We start from the raw sequence: 20,501 nt of genomic DNA, 5'->3' as shown, positions 1-20,501 counted from the left end.
ATCCAACACAAATAGACCATAACGAGACAGTAATTCCGTGGGTTGAGGGGGGAAAATGCTTTTCTTCAAGCCTCACAGAATGTAGGGTCTGTTAACAGGGCTGTCCAGGGAAGGGGTTTGGTTTAGAAAGTGACAAGCTGTAAACCACACACTGTTCCCTCCATACCATGCCCTGCATTTTTAGAATCTCACTGCTAATGCCTAAACCATTTTTTGGGGAAGTGCCTTCTTAATGACACTTCTCATTTAAAAGCAATCACAGCTAATGTGAGCTGAGTCATAGCAGGAGCCATCTGTGTGCAATCAGTAAATCGCACTTGTTACAATTTTGTATTAAAACATTTCATATGTTGACAATAGAGTTTCACACCTTACAATAAGTTTGTATACGAAAACGTAAGCTAATGCAGTAGTTGTCATGAACTAATAATGAACAATATTTTAAAAGCATTTATTTTTAGTATAATTATTTATAATTAATTTCTAAATATAAAATGTTCAAAGTTGCATATGTTAATATAAGTTAATTAATTAAATTAAATTAAATGGAACAATAGTATAGTTATACCTTAACATTAACAATGACTACTCAATTCTGAAAAATTTGTTTACTAACATTAACATACTGTATAGAACAATAACGTAAAGGGTCAATTATGATCATACAGTTATACTTTACAATAAGGTTGTATTATTTAACATTAGTTAACTACATAAGTTAACAAGAACTAACAATGAATAGTACTTTTTCAGCACTTATTAATCTTGGTTAATGTTAAATTCAACATATAATAATTGTTTTAATTAAAATGATCTCATCATTTACTCACACTCGTGCTATTTCTTCTGCAGAACACAAATTAAGATTTTAGAACAATATCTCAGCACTGTATGTCCATAAAACACAAGTGAATGGTAATTTAAGTCCTTTTTTACTATAAAAGTAAAAGTGGAGATTTATGGTGAAAAAGGACTTAAATATTGATCTGTTTCTCACCAAAAGTGATTTGTCGCTTCAGAAGACATACACCGACCAGCTACAACATTTAAACCACCTGCCTAATATTGTGTAGGTCCCCATCGTGCCACCAAAACAACCAGTTAGAATCTTCTCACCACAACCGTTTCTGCATATCGTGGCGCCGTAGTATTTGAGTGTATGATTGCTCTTGGTTGCGTAAAAACAATCTGTACACTGTTGATATGTGGAACAAAGACATTGTGTAAACAAAAGCAAAAACACATACAGAGACAGAGGAGAAGAGGGGTAGGGAGAAAGAGCGAGACAGGAGGAGAGGAAACATTACTGACAACAGTTTTTACTTTTTTTTTGTAGCCTTCTTGCATTTCCCCAAAACTCTCTCCTGTAGAATAGCAGTAACACTTGTACCACATGCAGAAATAAGGCTAGCAAAGGGGAAATGAATTATGTATAAAGGTCTGCTTCACAGAATTGAAATGAGCTAGGACACTGAGCTAGCACACTGCCAGTGACAAACACAGGTACACACACACACACACACACACACACACACACACACACACACACACACACACACACACACACACACACACACACACACACACAGTCTCTCTATCAAATAAATAATAATAATACATAAATGATAATCCATTAATGTGGATGTAAATCCTGATGAGAAGAGTCACCATTAATTAATAATATTGTAACTTGGGGCCTGGGTAGCTCTGCAAATAAAGACGCTGACTACCACACATGGAGTCGCAAGTTCGAATCAAGGGCGTGCTGAGTGTATCCAGACTTCCCAAAGCAATCATTTGCCCAAAGCAAGTCACTACACCACGAGGACTTAGAGCCCATTGGGAATTGGGCATGCCAAATTCGGAAGAAAATGGGAGAAAAAAAAAAAAAAAAAAAAATAATAATAATAATAATAATAATAATAATAATAATAATAATAATAATAATAATATCGTAACTTTGTATGGTAACAGAATGATGGTCTTTTTTTTCCCAATCTATTGTTCTTCATAAAAGGTAGCAGTTTTGGAAATACTGAAGGTGTGCTTTGCACCAAATTTATCTCCAATCACATCTTTTCTCCAACAACAAACTAGTGCATACTGTACATCCCCACAAATTAAAGAGGGAAGTAAGATTTTGGAAAGCTAATTAGTTCTCTGGGGGATTTACATACGTTTGGTGTAAAGAAATAAAAAAAAATGTCCACATAGCTGTTGCCATGTTTTGGACTCTGAGAAAAGTTTAAAACACTCTTGTGGCATAAGGTGAAATAAATTATTACTTGGTCACCGAGTGCATAACAGAAACCAGCTCTCATGGTCCATTAGAGAACATCGCCATCTGAGCGGGCAAAGATGTCCCATGGGTGAGTTTGTGTCTGGCACCTTGTTTGGCATCAGGGCACTCTGCCTGCAGCAGAGAGAAAATTCAAGTCCCATTTCCACTCAGTTTACAGACAAATTCTCCACTTCTGGTCACAGCCTAAAACTGTCTAGGACAGGGGTTCCCAAACTTTTTTGTCAGCTGATATTTTAAGAAATTGTAAACTTTAGAAATATTATTAATGTTACATCTTTGTGAAACATTATTAATCATATTTTTATTTTTTATGAAATGATATATCATTAGCCTATATTCTAAGTTTTAGTAGCCTATTAGTAGCCAGGTGGCTGGCTAATTGGCACCTTTAAGACCCATCAGAAGCCTCCATCAACCGGTAAGTTTGACAGTGAACAGAACCAGAACCACAAGCGGTTAAGGGTTCATGCAAAGAGGTACAGCGATCGCCTATTGCTTTTCAGGACTACAGGGCACTCTCACTCTCTTTCTCACTCACACACACACACACACACACACACACACACACACACACACACACACACACACACACACACACACACACACACACACACACACACACACATGTTGTGTTTCCATGTTTTATGGGGACTTTCCATAGACATAATGGTTTTTATACTGTACAAACTTTATATTCTATCCCCTAAACCTAACCCTACCCCTAAACCTAACCCTCACAGAAAACTTTCTGCATTTTTACATTTTCAAAAAACATAATTTAGTATGATTTATAAGCTGTTTTCCTCATGGGGACCGACAAAATGTCCCCACAAGGTCAAAAATTTCAGGTTTTACTATCCTTATGGGGACATTTGGTCCCCACAAAGTGATAAATACACGCTCACACACACACACACACACGCACGTAGCATGCACAGGGAGGGAGAGAGAGAGTGAGAGAGAGAGAGAGAGAGAGAGAGAGAGAGAGAGAGCACACTCTTATCTAACTGAGGTAAGACAACTGCACTGAAGCCTTAGACACAAGTTTGGTTTAAAGAAAATTTGACGCAATTGGTTTAAGTTGTGTTCTTGTTTTTTATGTTAAATGGCAGACAACATTTGGAATCATCCATTTAAAAAAAAGAAGTAAATGACAGACAAATTTTGGTACGCAATCTCTACACTCTCTCACGAACCCACAGGGTTTCGTGAACCCCCGTTTGGGAAACCCTGGTCTAGGAAATCTGAACAGTAAAACTAACTAGTTAATTAACCACTAAAACCATGCAGATAAAATGCTCCCATCGTAAACATTTAAACACAGACACATGAAACAAAACACACCATGCATTTTCGTTTGACACCTATACACTGCCAGTTTGCCATGTTTGAAGTGCAGCCAGTCAAATACTATGCAGTTCTTTTTGATATGATGCATAAAATATTCCTGAAGGCGTTCAAATTTATTTGATGCCTTCCCTCTCTCTGCCATCCACTTCATTGATATTCTTCGCAGTGGGTTTGGCATTAAAACCAAAAAGAACATGACATAGTAAAGAGATGCATGAAGGTCCAAGAACTGTCCCTTTTAACATCATTGGAGCACTTTAGATTCTCCTCTCACAAACATGAAAGCTTTATGAAGTTTAATAGGCTAATGTCTTTTTAAAAGATTATTATTTTAAAATTATTTCTTTAAGATGCCATTTTGTTAACAGGGTTTAATTTAATTTTACTTAGAGGGGCAGTCGTCAAGAATATAGAATATACAACATTTCTCAAAGGTGTTTCAAAGTGCTTATCATTAGAGATGATCTGTGGTTAGCTGAGGTCTGAAACACAAATGTTAAATTATATCTTATCTCACAAGTGTAATATCTTAATCTTATATGAGACCAAGCCTCAGGGAGGGATTATATTCCACACCCTGGAATCTATGCCTAAGGAGTGCAAACAGGTTTTGGCTTTTGATTTTATCTCAATATCTTAAATTGTCTTTTAAACACACAGGCAGAAAGGAAGCTCTGTCTAAAGTGTTTAGGAATTATGCAACAACCTATCTAATCTTCAGTTAGAAGACACTGATAAATAATCAAACATAACAGATATACAGCACACAAAATGACTTTGGAGAATAATGGAGGAATTAAACATGCAGTACCTAGTAGTCATGTTTTAATAGGAGCCTCTGGCAAAAAGTCATGGGGGATTTGGAGATTGTTGCCAAGAAAGGACGTTCAATCAATAACCAATCTGCTGAAGTTTTATTCTGTGACAACATTCTTAATTAAGAGCCACTGTGGGCATGTCTGTGAGGGGCTGGGAAACACAGACAGCACTGGGCTTGATATAGGACAACCACTTTCCGCTGTTGAGCACAATAGAGTTATAGCTCTGTTTAAGGCGACAAAAATGAGAACTTCATGCTACCTGACTCAAAGCGGATCATCTGTCAGGAAACTCTAAATCGCATTTCTAGAATGTTGTTGGTTTAACTGCACTGTAGCCTTGTATTTGTGCCTTAATACAGTGGTTCTCAACTGCGACTCAGGACTGTTCAGATAGGATAATGGACAGCCAGAAAAAATATAATAATAAAAATTATTTTAAATGCAAATAATAAAATTTTGACACACTGAGCAATATGAGACCACATCCACAATTGTCCCAATTGATTGGTTTAGACTATGATGTTGTTATTACAAAATTTACAAAAGTGTACATTTTCCTCTTCAGCTTATTAATGCTATGCTATGGCCTAGGACCTAAATACACTGCAGATATGCTTGAATATAAACCTAATAGACCTCTCTTTATTAGGATCAAGTTAGAAATACCAAGGGTAGCCTCAAAACAAGGTGAGGTGGTGTTTAGCTACTATGCCACCCGCAGCAAGAACCAGCTTCCAGAAAAGAACAGATGGGCTCCAACAGTAGCCACATTTAAATCGACACTGAAAACACATCTGTTTAACTTTGCATTTATTGACTGAGCACTGTACTGCACTTACAGATTGCACTGTATCATTTTATTTCTGTATTCTGTTTTCTTTCATTTGTACTCATTTTGTATTCACCTGGTGGAAACATCTGAATGAGAAACGTGGGAGGTTATTAAAGACCATGGAAGTGGTCGCTTCAAGATCCCAGGGTGATAGACTTTAAGACCTCAGGAAGGTGCTATCATGGGGGTGGCTGTTTTAATATCATGAGGTGGTATGGACCTTCGTACACCAGTTCAGTGTTTCCACTGAAGGGGCACCCCGAATTCAGTTTTAAATCCTATGTCTTATGTTTTTTGTTCTTAAGTGATTTTAAAATAAACTTTTATGTATCTTTTATTTGCTTTATCATTTCCATGTAAATCACTTAGAATTACCACTGTGTATAAAATGGCTATATAAATAACCTTTCCTTGCCTATGGTAATTTTAAACATACTATTTTAACAATACGTTCACTATTATAGCAACTTTTTTCCTGCACCTCCAAAACGTCCTCCTTGATCTGTTGCCTGCATCAACAAATGTCTCCCATCGTTCATACTTTAAATGTCACCCTGATGTCGTATTCAACTTATTTAGAAGAATTTCAATACTTTACTCAAGGCTACATTTCAAAATGAAATTTATAGAAAATTCGATCATCATTTACTCATTAGTTTATTTATGATTTGGTCCTTGTTTTGTTTGTCGTGGGACACAAAAGTAGTTTTCAGATTTCTCTGAGTTGAAAATAAGAGAAACACCATAAAAATAATCCATGTTATTCCGGACCTTCCGATGCTGTGTGAAGGCTTTGTCTGAGGAAGTTCCAAATTTAAGACTCAGTGATCAGTGTCCCCAAATTGTAATAATTGGATGTGTATTTCTGAATAGGTTTTAACTGACTTCACAGATAAGAAGAATTTCAGCGATTAAAAAATACATGAATGTAACACAAATTTTAGCTCCGATTTCAGTCAGGCCGAGTTGGTGCTAGTCGGCACTAGTTGACGCTAGTCAAGTTGAGCCAGCTGGAGTAGACAGATTTTACAGAAAATCAGGAAGTATATGATGGGTACCAACTCTGATTCCATCTAGTCAGAGGATATCAAACATGTTTCATTGTACACTGGAAATCTTGTTGTTTATGATGCTCCATGACTCAAATCTGAAGTCATACGGTTAGCAACCAAAGGAAATCGAGCGCACTGGGCCACGAAGCTCAAGAAACAGAGATGGCAAACAAGACAACTATTTTAATGTTTCCAGTATCATTTAAACACAATATCTGTGCATTGTTGTGACTGGGTTAATGAATGGTCATTTTAAATCCTTATATCAAGGGTATATGGTGATCTTGTAGGTGTTTCTCATGGATTTTAATAATAGAAGTTAGGTAATCTAAACAACGAAAAGTGGTGAATAAAATCTCATGTCGTGATTAATGCCAGGACTTATCTCTGACACTTCACTTCTACCAGTCGATTTAGATTTTGAAAAATTTTATTCATTTATTGAAACAAAACTAATTAAACCAAAAAAAAAAAAAAATCTAAATTCAAATTACACTTCAAATTAAACAAAAAATATAATAAAAATAATGAATTGGTAAAAAAAATCAATTTAAACCCAAACATTTTACTCTCTCCAACTTGTTCCACTGGCCCCTTTTGCAGTGACTTAAAAATCACTCTACGACAACTAGTACTAGCCAAAAATCATAAATACAATAGTAAATATACAAGAATAATAATACATATAAACTTAACAATAAAAATAATAATTTAAAAAATATACCATGACCTCTAGAAAGTTGAACACAAATCTCATAATTTTTTTTTTCAACAAACGGCTTCAACAGCAGTTGAAGGAACATAATTTGATGTTAAAACATTGGAAAACATTATAGTTTTGTTGCTTAATCGCGCCATTAAGGTTGTAAAGGCTGTGTTGGTATTATGGTTAAAATGCTCTTGTTTTTTATACACACTATTTGGGCTGGTTTTGAACAATCCTTGGGCTGGAAAACATCAAACTAATCTAGCAATATTGTTTCCACATGAGTTTGTGATCAGATTGGATCAGATCGACTTGACAGACTTGAGGAGTGTGTGAATCTGTCATGTCTAGATGTGTTTTTGTTAATGTTTTGTTTTCATGTCTTTTATTTTGAAATTTCTAGTTCCTGTTTCATGTCATGTGGTTTCCTTGTCATGTGATTTCATGTTTCCCTCCATGTTCATGTGTCTTGTTTTCATTGGTTTATTGTTTCATTAGGTTGTTATCAGTTCTAGTTTGTCATTGGTTTTAGTTAATTGTCTTGTTATCTTGTTTAGTGTACTGTTTGTTCATTGGCTTATGTTTCCCCATGTCCATATATATTAAACCCTCATGTTTGCCATTGTCTCTTGTCAAGTATTGAATGTAATGTTATTTTTCATGCCAAGTCTAGTTTTATGCCAAGTCTTTTGTTCACGTTTATATTTATTGTTTTTGGATATCCCTTTGATTAATAAACTGCACCTGGGTTCCCACTTTGTCGTCATCATTATCGTCTCTTCATCTGCCTGTTGCCAGCCTTGTTACAGATTCCCTGTCATAATGCCCAGTTTTTGTCCATATCGATTTCAAAGTCAGTATGCTTGTGATGCCAGGTATTTTAAAATCTGTTCATATTTTAAGTCGTGTAGTGTAATCCAGCCTTGTTTCACTGCTTTTCACAAAGATCTTAACACCTGACTTCAGAGGAATTTGAACATAGCATGTGTTTGAATACTTTTATAATGCTATTTGTAATTTTTGGAATCAGTTATTGTGACTATTCTTTTATCTGCTTGTTATGTCTTTTGATCTTGCTGGTTCAAAGCAAAACTAATATAATGACACCTATTGTTTTCAAACACGCGATTAATCTGAAGATTGCCAAGCCTATGGAATTGTCTAAACTGAGGTGAGCATGGCGTGAGGACGATTTCATGATGCAAAGTGTAGTGACATCGATTTGCTCCCTAAAAAAAATTCCACAAACCATAAAAAACGGGGAGCATCTTTGCTCAATTTGTTCCCTTACAGGAAACGTCCTCGTGTCTTTTGAAGTCTGAAGTCATTTGATGACGAGCACAAGTGTAAAACTATGAAGTCCAAGCATTATTTTCTCTTAAAAAGATGTTTGTAATGTATTTAATTTATAATTACCATGTATATTTAATAACTCACTCACTTGAAGTTGTGTCGATGTATTGACAATAGGCGCACCGCCGCCCCCCCCCCAGCTCCTTTTACACCTGTATGTCAGGGGGAGTGGCATGCAAATTCCACTCGCCAATTCTCATTAGCCTTGGGGTGTTTTGGGGTTCACAACGTATCGTTCCCTCCACCAGGGAACGGAGGTTACAACAGTAACCGAGAAAACATTTTCTTTTGGTTTGAGCAAATAGGTAAGTGAAAATAATATTTGCTGTGATCTCCCATTCACCGCTGTCGAAGTTTACACTTTAAACGTTTACTTCCGCTTTCCAAAACTCAGAGTGTGAAAAAGGTCTATAATGCTTTACGTTTGAATATCTTCAACGAAAATGAATGATAGTGTAATTTATACAGCGATTGTGCTGATTAATTAAACAGCATGCGCTACAATGCGTGAGCTCATTAACGTGTCGTGGGTGATTGAGTCATAAGTGTCCCAATGATCAGTGGACCCTTACAGTACCCTTACCAGTGCCCGAATTTGTCTTCACGATGTACTGATTCATGACATGGGGAGCTGATTGAGACAGGGTGAGTTTTCTTCGACAGTTTGGACCGGCGCTGTGTCATGTTTTAGGAGAGCTTGTGAGCGAGTGGGGCTGGGTCTGCACAGACGCAGAGGGAGAGTGGGTGCGGGGATGCACGGAGAATGTGAGGGAGGAGAGATGCAAACACTGGCACTGCTTTATGGAAAAAATGGGTTATGTAATGCAGCATCAAACTATATTGATATAAACTGCATTGTATTATCCTATACCTTGTTTGTAAATGTCAATATATCTTTAAAAGTCGATATACCGCCCAGCCCTAACTCAAATAGCTGAGCATGCAAAGAGACAGAATAGATACTGCTCTGCTTTAAGCTAAAAGCTCTTGTCTAAGTAAAGTGATCAGGAAAAAATTACAAATGAGGAAATCTCTGTCCACCAACACTTGAATCTTCTAATCTCATTGGAACATCTCAAATACAGTTGCCATTCAATGCTTGCTGAACAAGCATGCGGCAGCTCTGAAACAGCATGCTCTTAAACAATGCCTAGCTTTTATTCCACAGCACTGCAAATGTTCTGACAGCTTGAAAAAATTTGAGTTGTACTCCCGGGAGACAGACAAGGCATATCCTACAAGCAGTGAAGGCAAGATATACAGCGACTGCAAAATCCACAATACCACTCCCAATGAAGCTAGCTACAGATTCAAAGAGAAAGAATTTATAAAAGTTTCACTGAAAAAGTTAAGTCTTCTATGCATTCTGAGATTGCATGCAGAGAGTGGAAAAAAGGCATTTATACAGTAGTTTGCCACAGGTCTTACTGTAGCCCCAGGGTTAAGGTTGCCCTTTGTGCTATTTTTAAATGTTTAAGAGTCTCACTTTTATGAACTGGGAACCTTTTCACCATGTCTGTCTCAAAAGTAAAAATTTTCCTCACATAACCATCCACTGCTGTTCCACATGCTGAAATGATTAAGGCTTAGGAAACCATGAAACTACATTAATATACAACAGATACTGAGATGTAATTAGGGTCTAATAGACCTTGAAAACTTAAGCACTGAAACACGTTTACTGTGCAAAAATAAATAACTACCAATGATATACATATTTATTTGCATGAGGATGACAAAGAGAACAAGGAGGGAGAAAACTAAAAACAGCACAGACCACTCTGACGTGCTGGCATCAAATCATAAAACCAAAGGGATGAATCTTTAACCAGTGAACCTACATATTTCAAGACTTATTCCCATATGACGATGAGTCACTTGTAAAGCACCTGGAGAGCAACATCTGAGCTTCCACTTGCAGCAAAATCACAAGGAGACTTTAAAACAGAGAAGAAATAAAATTTAACTACATCCATTTCTGTTTTCAAAAACCTTCCTGTCTCCTGGCAGAATTTTTCCAAGTTGAAAATCATCTGAAGCAAGATTTCAGCACAGTGCCCTCAAAAGAGGACTGTCTCTCTGGAGACGACTGGGTGAAAACTTTTTAAAATATATATATTTTTTCTCTCTCTGCTACAAAGGTGAGCTTAAGATCGCTTAGGGGCGGCTGTGGATCAGGTGGTAGAGTGGGTCGGCTGCTAATCACAGGGTTGGTGGTTCAAATCCCGGCCCACATGACTCCACATGCCGAAGTGTCTTTGGGCAAGACACTGAACCCCAAGTTGCTCCCAATGGTAGGTTAGTGCCTTGCATACGTGGTGTATGAGTGTGTGTGTGAATGGGTGATTGGGACACAGTGTAAAGCGCTTTGGTAACCTCTGAGGTTAGAAAAAAGCGCTATATAAGTGCAGACCATTTACCAAGATACACTGGCGGCCAAAAGTTTGGAATAATGTACAGACTTTGCGGTTTCAGAACGAAATTGGCACTTTAATTCACCAAAGTCAAGTGGCATTCAATTGATCACAAAGCACAGTCAGGACATCACTGATGTAAAAAAAAACAGCACCATCACCATTTTTTATCAAATCTAGACAGGCTTCATTTCTAGCAGCCATCACTCCAACACCTTATCCTTGAGTAATCATGCTAAATTGCTAATTTGGTTTTAGAAAATCACTTGCCATTATATTTGGTTCGTTAAATGAAGCTTAACATTATCTTTGTTTGTTTTTTAGTTGCCACACGCAATAGACTGGGATGTCTTAAGGTCAATATTTGGGGCTATACAATGCTTGAAATTGCCAAAAAAAAGATTTCATACAAAGGTGTACAATACTAAGGACTCTAACAAGGACAGAAAGAGATGTGGAAGGCCAGATGTTCAACTAAACAAGAGGATAAGTACATCAGAGTCACTAGTTTGAGAAATAGACACCTCACATGTCCTCAGCTGACAGCTTCATTGAATTCTACCCGCTCAACACCAGTTTCATGTACAATAGTAAAGAGAAGACTCAGAGAAAAAGCCACTTTTGAAAAGAAAAGGTTAGCGTGGGCAAAGAAGTACAGATATTGGACAACTGATAATTGGAAAAGAGTGTTATGGATCTTAACCCCATTGAGCTTTTGTGGGATCAGCTAGACTGTAAGGTGCATGAGAAGTGACCGACAACAAGGCCACATCTATAGCAAGTGCTAGAGGAAGCGTGGGGTGAAATGTCAATGCAGTATCAGGACAAACTAACTGTTAGAATGCCAAGGATCTGCAAAGTGTTCATTGCTGCCCATGGAGGATTATTTTATTCAAATTGTAATTGTAATCTTTCACGTTATTAACATCCTGACTATACATTGTGATCAGTTGAATGCCACTTGGTGAATAAAAGTACCAATTTCTTTTCATAAGAGCAAAATCTGTACATTATTCCAAACATTTGGCCACCAGTGTAGATAGGAAAGACAAATCAGAATATAAGTACTAAACCTTATTGCTGTGCAAACAGCTACTTGAGCTTTAGCCTGTTTTTCAGTCAAAATGAAATTTAACAGCACTCTGACACTCAGAAAAAGAGAAGGGAAACATGATCTGATTGAAGAGTGTGAAGAGATAAAGAGGCTTCATTCAGAATTGTTTTTTTAAATATTCCACCAGAAAATCCTAAAACAACAATGCAAATGTAAAAGCGAAGAGTTCAGTATAAATCTCAACCTTAAACATGATGCAGTGTTTTAAGATTCTTTCCCAAGTAACAAGCGCTCAAAGGCACAAGACAAGTATTTCAAAGCCATTACATCATCAACAGCTGTGGATCGTCAAGATCATTAGACATGAATGGTTATGCAACTCCATCTAACCGCAAACAATCAGAAAAGAGGTTATGTTTAATTAAATTCAATCACATATAACAAAAGGCTGATATAATATATTGCATACTGGACTCGCTGATTCATTGTGTTGTGCAGACAATTTGCTTTAAGATATTCATAGCCCTTTTCAGGGCATGGGGTATTCGTGGTTTCCATCTAGACCTTTTCACATATTCATTGTATCCATAATAGTAACAATTTAGAGATGAACTAGCATGCAAATAACCTTTAGTAGCTTTGCTGTGGCAGAACTTCACCGGCATGCACTCCTGCTGGCCCCACAAGGTAGCAGCAGAAGAGTGTCTCAGAAAAAGCAGTGTGAGCTGTCAAGAGAATAATGACAGCAGCCATATGAATCACTGTGAGCACTGGATTCCTCAGCTCCACTTGTTTTTTGTTTTTTTACCTCTTTGCGAATGCTGAGACAACATTGAGCACTGAGCTGTCCCCAGCCAACCGCAGCACAACTTGAGTGAGCGGCTATGAGCTGGGACGTCTGTTAAGAACCTCAAAGCTTTCAAGAAGAGGGCCTTTTGAAGGATAAACCACAGGATTAGATTAGTCCATCCTCTTGGGTTACAGAGCTGGGCATCTTATTTTTTTTCATGTGGACCCCCAAGAGGCCAAGCATATTGGCATTGAGGGGATGTCTATCTTCTTTTCAGTGAGCACTTCAATAGAAAACCCCTGACAGGGAGCTTAGGAGGAGAAAATATGATTCATGGCAAGCTTTTAATGCTCAAGGTGAACTGCCCTGCAAACGCTCACCTCGATTGCGACTATAATTCTACAAGAGAACTAGAAGGGAGGTCAGGACTGACTGAAATGTAAAGCTGACCCCTGGGCATTCTTTTTTATTGTTTCTAATACAATCCCTTAGTGGGGTGCAAATGCTGCTCTTTTTGATAGATTCGCTGAAATAACAAACAGAAATACATGCATTTAGTGAGCGTCGGCATATAAATACAACAGGTATTTGGAGAAGTATCTCTGAAACTAGTTGTGGCACATAAAACTATCTGATAAAAACATTTAAAAATGAGACATACAAATGTATTGCTACAAATCACATATCATAAAATGATTTGGGACTCGCACATTGTGCATTTATCTCTTTTATCATCTAAACACAGCAAAGACTTCAGATACAAAAAAAAAAAAAAACTGGCAGAGAATCTCGCTAAATAAGGATTAATGTAGATTGAATGCATCTTGGTGTCTTATTTAATGCAAAAAATTATAATCCAGCACTATGTTCTATTGAGGTGGAAGAGTGTGCACCCAGCTTGCAAAGAAATCTTCCTCTGAGCCTCTTTAATATTTTAAACCTCAGCAGACTACTGATGTACTGCAAGACAGCCACTCTTAACTTTGTTAATTCAGCCGTGAGAGCACCTTCGCCATGTTTATTTATCTAGCCAAGCTCTACCTGAGGAGCTGCATGTCAAATGCCATTAGGCTGACATCCCCTTAGCAAACCTGCCATGCCAGTTGGAGAATCCTTTTCAATGATACCTTTGAAAAAGGGAAATGGGCAATGTCATGGAAATTCACTTAGAACTTATGATTTCAAATTCTGTCAGCCTGCGGAAGTGTGTGTGGTTGCTGTTCATCACAAATCTGGTTTGTGAGCACACATCATTATGATATCATAGAAAAAAGAGAAAGAATTTTTTTTTTCTCTTCTGAGAGAATTTGTCAATGAGTTGGAGATTTATTATCAGAGTTGTTTAAGGACCTGTCAATTTACACCGGTGTCAGACATTTTTTATTTTTTTTTTAGAAACAAGCCAGGGGTATACATAGTACACAATACTACAGATATATTTTACAATAATGCCAAGACATTATATTCATTACATAGTGCAATGGTTTTCAATGCTTTGGAGTTGTTGGAGGTACAAAGAGTATTTAAATAATATTACAAGTCTTTACAAAAAAGTGCAAATATGGGCTTTATAGACATAAATTTACACTTATGTATAAAAAATTGGCAAGAAAAATAAACAGATTAATCAGAAAATATTAACTTAAGTTATCAAAACTTTGAAAACAAAATAAAACGTATTTATTAAGCAAAGAAAAAACAGTTAAAATAGAGGTACCTACAAACAAACAAAACGTTCTCCAAAATACTACATCGTGGACACATTCCCAAAAAAGGTGAGGGGCAGATTCATCTAAAGCATTGCAGAAGGAGCAAAGTGAATCTATTTCAGGGAGAATGTTTCTTAAATAAAGATTGACTGGGTAAAAACGGTGTAACATTTTAAAGGACACCTCCTTAACCTTGTTGGTAATTAAATATTTGTGAGGTAAAGACCATATGACCTGCGTCAGACATGTTTGTGTCGCGTCTCGGGTGTGTTGTGTCATAAAAATAAAATGTTTAGGTCACTGTGTCAAGTTAAATATAGTTTTATACTCAATCTTTAAACACATCTTGAGATCCCTTAGTTCGCATTTGCGCTCCTTCGAGTGTTTGGAACGCAAGAACGTAACACATGTTTGTGTTGTGTGTCCGCTGAAGGGTTGTTAATGTTTTGTTCACTGTAATAAACTGTGTGGTGCTCATTTCACTTACTCTGGAGTAAACAGGTGGTACTACAAGCTTGAATTTCTCAGGAAAGCATTGCGATTAATTGCGTAATTTTTTTTAACGCGTTATTATTTTGTTAAATCGGCATGCCCTAATTAAAATAGTAGTCCCATGTGTATTTCAGGCTTCTTTATAATTAAAAGTCCCATGTAATTCTGTAATTTTTAACGGTAAAAGATAGTAAAGAAGTTACAGTAAAAAAAAACACTAATTGGTTAACAGTTGGTTACTTAAAATATACAGTAACCTTTTTTAAATATATTTAATAAGACAATACATGTAGTTTTACGGTAAAATGTTGTAAAATGAAAATTTTTTTAGATGTAGAAAGTATGATTTTCACGTATAATTAATGGTAAAATTGTATATTATCTTTAACAAGATAAAGATAAGCATGTACTTATTATGGTAAATTATTGTTACAATGATGGTAAAAACAATAATTGGGCATTCCAATTCCCTGCGTGACCATTACATTTCATGGGAATAGTTATATTTCTTCCTATTTTTAATATCAATGAAGTACTTAGGGATGTTCTGTGTTATATTTGATGTAGTTTAGTTAATGTTTATTGCATTATTTTAATTTCATATGTGTTGCCCTGAAGGTGTTCAGTGTTTGTGTGAGTGACTGAGTGAGTGTCTCTCCATGTTTATTGGTCATTGCTCCTGGAAGGGCCACTATTGATGAACTTCATGTCATCATGTGCCCTTCTGTAATTACTATTTATTAGCAATACATAATAAAGTGAAAAGCAGATTTTTACATGTCAGAAAGTTAATATGTCAAGTTTATCACTAAATAATATAAATGCACCGTAAAATATAAAGACATAAAAATTACATACTGTAAAGCCTGAAACATGGTTACTGTATTTTTTATGGTGAATTTCTGGCAACCACAGCTGCCAGTTTTTTTACTGTAAATTTAACAGTATTTTCTTTTTTTTTTACAGTGCACAATAAACTGCCTCTGGCATTTCATTCAATTTGCACTCTTGAAGTCTTTGTATCTGGGCCATCCAGTCACAGTAAAGAAATACTAAGTTCATATATATATATATATATATATATATATATATATATATATATAGTGTGTGTGTGTGTGTATATTTATGTGTGATATGAGATGCAGCTTTTGATATTAGGACCACTGAGGGACACATACACAACTAAGGTGCAAACATTCACTGATGCTCAAGAAGACAACACACTACTCTATGCATAAAATACTTTATGTAAATACATGTTACGTACATTCAGAAGGGCACTACTGAATAATACAAAATATTTTATCTCTTATATTTGTAAACATTCAAAAAGGGGTGTGAAAACTTAAGAGACAAAAGGGGAATTCAAATTTGAGCACTCAACTGTACATTTTATATATTAAACACCTGATTAATGACAATCAGCTGTCTTTTCTGTGGCTTTCCTTCTTGTTTTTGAACAACCATCTAAATCGAGCAATTCTGTGATGTGGCAACTAAAACAGCCATTTGGCTCCTAAATCAACATTTTCCCCCATTCTGATTGATGATGATTAACTGAAGGTTGTGACCCGTATCTGCATGATTTTATGCATTGCACTGCTGCTACATAATTGGCTGATTAAATAATCATATGAATATGTAGGTGTGCATTTGTCAGGGGCAGTTCTAGCAGTGGGGCCAGAGGGGGATCCCTCTGACAGGACCCTGACCCCCTTGTCGCCATATAAGCTAAATATATCATCAGAAACATCAAGTTGGAAAACGATGCACTGCTTAACTCTGGCATCATCGGTATGCACAAATCCAGGCAATATGATCACAACTTGCTTAATTAATAACCCGTAGTAATTTATTAAGAAGATAAGCAGCGTCAAACCAATATTATGTCATAATCTCTAGTAGACGATGTAAATCCCACATACCACACACAAGATTTGTAATTTAGATCTTTATAATATGAAAACACAAGAGAAGCCCGTCTCGTCATCTGAGGAGGTAATAGGTTGCCGGGCTCACTTTTGAACGGACACTTACCTGGAGTTTGAACTGTTCCAGTAGACTGCATGTCTGTCTGAGATGATCCTGTCGTCCGACCATACGGAGACACAACACATAACCGCAAAAACCACCACCGGCAACTCCATTAGAGTTATTGATAGCCTACTAGTCTGCACCTCGAAACGAAATTTATCGCTCGCTTATTTCAGACACAACTTTTCAAATAGCTGGATGCCTGAGTGAAATCTATGTACGTAGTCTGGAACATTATAAAAGGCATGTAATCCAGACAGATTTTCATTCCTTCCGACCGCTGAAGCACCATAACTTTCTATAGCCTACTTCAAATACGGCATGCATTTGAAGTTTAAGGGAAAATCCATTGCAATTAATTCTTATGGTACAAGAGGGGTCAAATATGGTGCATGGCACAATCCAGGCAGTGGTGAGCGAATTTTCTAGCGCATCAAATATCCGTTCATCATCTGAATGCGGGACAGGACGATGCGCGTCTCGAGTGTCCAGTGATGCTCCTCGTTATAGCGCGGCAACTTCCAGATACCTCTTACCCCATGTGGTCTACATGAGAAGCACACATGAAACACATCCCCATCTACAACACACGCCTTTCTGTTTCGTGTTTCATCAGTTGTCCATCTTTTTTGAGCAAGTTATCTCATAGTTGTAAGAGGAATCGTGTTGTTTCTGGCACGCGACAATCGAAAAGGCAAGACGCTACGCACATTGCAACCCGTTTTCACGGAGTCCTCTCTGTCCTGAAGGAACAAAGGCAAATTTGCCCAATTCTCTGGCTTTTCTTACGCTTTAAATCAGCTTTTTGGATCTGCTAAATGTTTAGATTCGATCGACTAAATCCGCTCTTCGTGATAGAATGTAAACCGATTTGACTCCTGGACTTCTTCATAATTCATCTGACCATCCCGAATGTGATCCGCGTGACGCGTCCGACAGTTATGATTAGCGGTCTACCTTCAGAAAGGGCGGGGCTTTGGGATGCGCTCTCTTCAAACTCACCTCTGCACAAACGCACCTCTGCACTCAAGATTCCTCGTTTATTTCCTCAGCATCGTGCACGATTAGCAATGTGGACAGCTAGAATTAATTTGGCTACTAACTATTGGAAAATGTGTAGGCTATATAATCACAGATTTAAGGTATAGTTCACACAAAAATGAAAATTCTCTCATCATTTACTCACCCTCATGCCATCCCAGATGCGTATGACTTTCTTTCTTCCCCTGTACACAAGAGTAAAGATTTTTAGAAAATATCTAAGTTCTGTAGGTCTATAAAATGCAAGTGAATGGTGGCCAGAACTTTGAAGATCCAAAAAGCATATAAAAGGCAGCTAATAAGTAATCCATATGACTCCAGTGGTTTAATATATGTCTTTTAAAGTGATAACAGAAATATTCAAGCCAGCCTGTCAGGCACCAACAATCATGCCACGGTTTAGGCTACTGTCACTGAGATCACATTTTGTCCCCATTCTGATGGTTGATGTGAAGATTAACTGAAGCTCATGACCCGTATCTGCATGATTTTATGCATTGCACTGCTGCCACATGATTGGCTAATTAGATAATCACATGAATAAGTAGGTGTTCCTAATCAAGAACTCAGCGAGTGTATTTCCTAACAAAACACAGTGACTTCTTAACTCATATGTGAAGCCTTGGAGTGTTCACTTGAGTATTATTTATAAACACTTTAGTTAACAAAAGACGAAAATACCATAATGGCATTATTAATACATTTTATTGCTTCAAAACACCAGCCACAGTGGCTAACCGGTTACGCTTAATTTTTTTGAACACCAGATGGCAGTAAAATAAACTGTGTAGGCCGAAGGAATATTAAGTTGTGATAACGTGAAAAGACAGAAAAAGTTTAAAAAAAAAAAAAAAAAAAACAAGGACAAAACGGGCTTCTGTAGATATGATGAGAAACAGATACAAATTTAAGTCATTTTTTTTTATTATTATAAATCTCCACTTTCACATTCTTTTGAATTTGTCGATACGCATTATTCATGCATATCGCCACTTACTGGGCTGGGAGGAGAACTTATGGGAAAAAAAGGACCTTAATAATGATACGTTTCTCACCTACACTTATATTGTTTCTGAAGACATGGATTTAACCACTGGAGTTATGGATTACTTTTATGCTCCCTTTGTGATTTTTGATCCTTCAAAGTTCTGGCCACCATTCTCTTGCATTGTGTGGACTAACGGAGCTTTAATATTCTTCTAAAAATCTGCGTTCAACAGAAGAAATTCATACACATCTGAGATGGCACGAGGCTGAGTTTATGAGAATTAAAAATTTTGGGTGAACGGTCCCTTTAAGTCTACGGTGCGATTTCTTTTTTCTCTGAAAGCCATGAAAATTCCCACCAGTGTCATTTACACAACATCTTAAATTCTGTTTTGTATTGAATAATAAATACGATGGTGGAAATAACAGTGATTAAAGGACATCTTTAACGTTTTTGAAATAAAATAGACGCAACACTCATTTCATAACTAAATTTTTTATATCCTTAATACACAAACATATTTTCACGCATTTTGCATAATTTGAATTCCAAATTAAACATTGAGTGGAAATGACGGTTATTCCGCTCTTAAGTAATATTTACCTTTTCTTCAAACATCACTTTTGTTTTATATTTCCTGTCACGCTCTTCACGGACACTTGTTGACTTGGTTAGCTTTCAATAGCTTTTGAAAAACAAATTGCCACAACTGTTTTTCCCCTCGAATCAGTGTATTCAATTCAATGAACAAACTAGACATCAGTCAACATTACCTTTGCTTATTTTTGCATCGCTAATTTACCGATATGTCAAGCAGCAAATTGTACGCGGCGAATAACTGAAAAAGTTTCTTGAATGAGGATGAGAGCTTTCTCAAAAAAAAAAAAAAAAAAAAACCTACTATACTCTCTGCTTTAACTAAACTGATCCAATAATCAAATCCTCTCAGCCATGAAAATGATTTGCCTCCAGATTCCTTAAAAGCGCCAAACAATTTTGAATGTTAATCGCGTGCGACACCTGCTGTACGAGAAGCGTCTATACAACTTTCTCCTGAACGCAGAAGTGAACGAGTTGTTCAATCTTCTATCAGGTATCCAATTAAGCGGTTTAAAAATGCTCCAAGAAGTGTATCAAATATTTTAATTTCGTGTTGTCGACACAAACTTAATTCGGGTAAACAGTATGTTAGTGCAATTTCCTATTCTGTAAACTGAAACAGATGGTGAGATGTTAGTCAAACCAGTGATTCTATAGAGATCTTCCTCAAATGGGAAGAGGTTGTAAAGAGAAATTGTTAAACATTTGACAGAGCCAACAGAAAATGGAATATGAAAAAAAGCAAAGATGTTTAATACAATTTGAGAAATTATAAGACAAAAGGTGAAAGGGAGAAACTGAACGATTTATTGAAGGCAGAAAAGTATGAGGAACTATCAAAAGCAAGGTTATGCATTTAAAAGGGCAATTACATATACAGACACAAAGTGTAGGAATCTCTTTAATATTGTGTAATAAAAAAAGGCTCTACAATGAGCTGAATTTCTGCTATTACCTTATCAA

At 36.7% G+C, this 20,501-nt stretch overlaps 1 protein-coding gene across 1 annotated transcript in view; it reads right to left on the bottom strand.

Annotated features, from left to right (window-relative positions):
• efna2a (ephrin-A2a) overlaps positions 1-17,736 on the bottom strand; it is an 85,880-nt gene extending 68,144 nt beyond the window's left edge. Inside the window, exon 1 of the mRNA XM_052134992.1 lies at positions 16,913-17,736. Coding sequence (XP_051990952.1) covers positions 16,913-17,022 — 110 coding nt within the window. The 5' untranslated portion in view covers positions 17,023-17,736. The remainder of the gene's footprint in view (positions 1-16,912) is intronic.
• Positions 17,737-20,501: the final 2,765 nt, after the last annotated feature.

This window comes from Xyrauchen texanus, chromosome 9 (genome assembly GCF_025860055.1).
Source record: "Xyrauchen texanus isolate HMW12.3.18 chromosome 9, RBS_HiC_50CHRs, whole genome shotgun sequence".
In the NCBI taxonomy this organism is placed as follows: Eukaryota; Metazoa; Chordata; class Actinopteri; order Cypriniformes; family Catostomidae; genus Xyrauchen; species Xyrauchen texanus.
The sequence above is the reverse complement of the archived record's forward strand: the minus strand, read 5'-3'. Positions and strand labels throughout refer to the sequence as shown.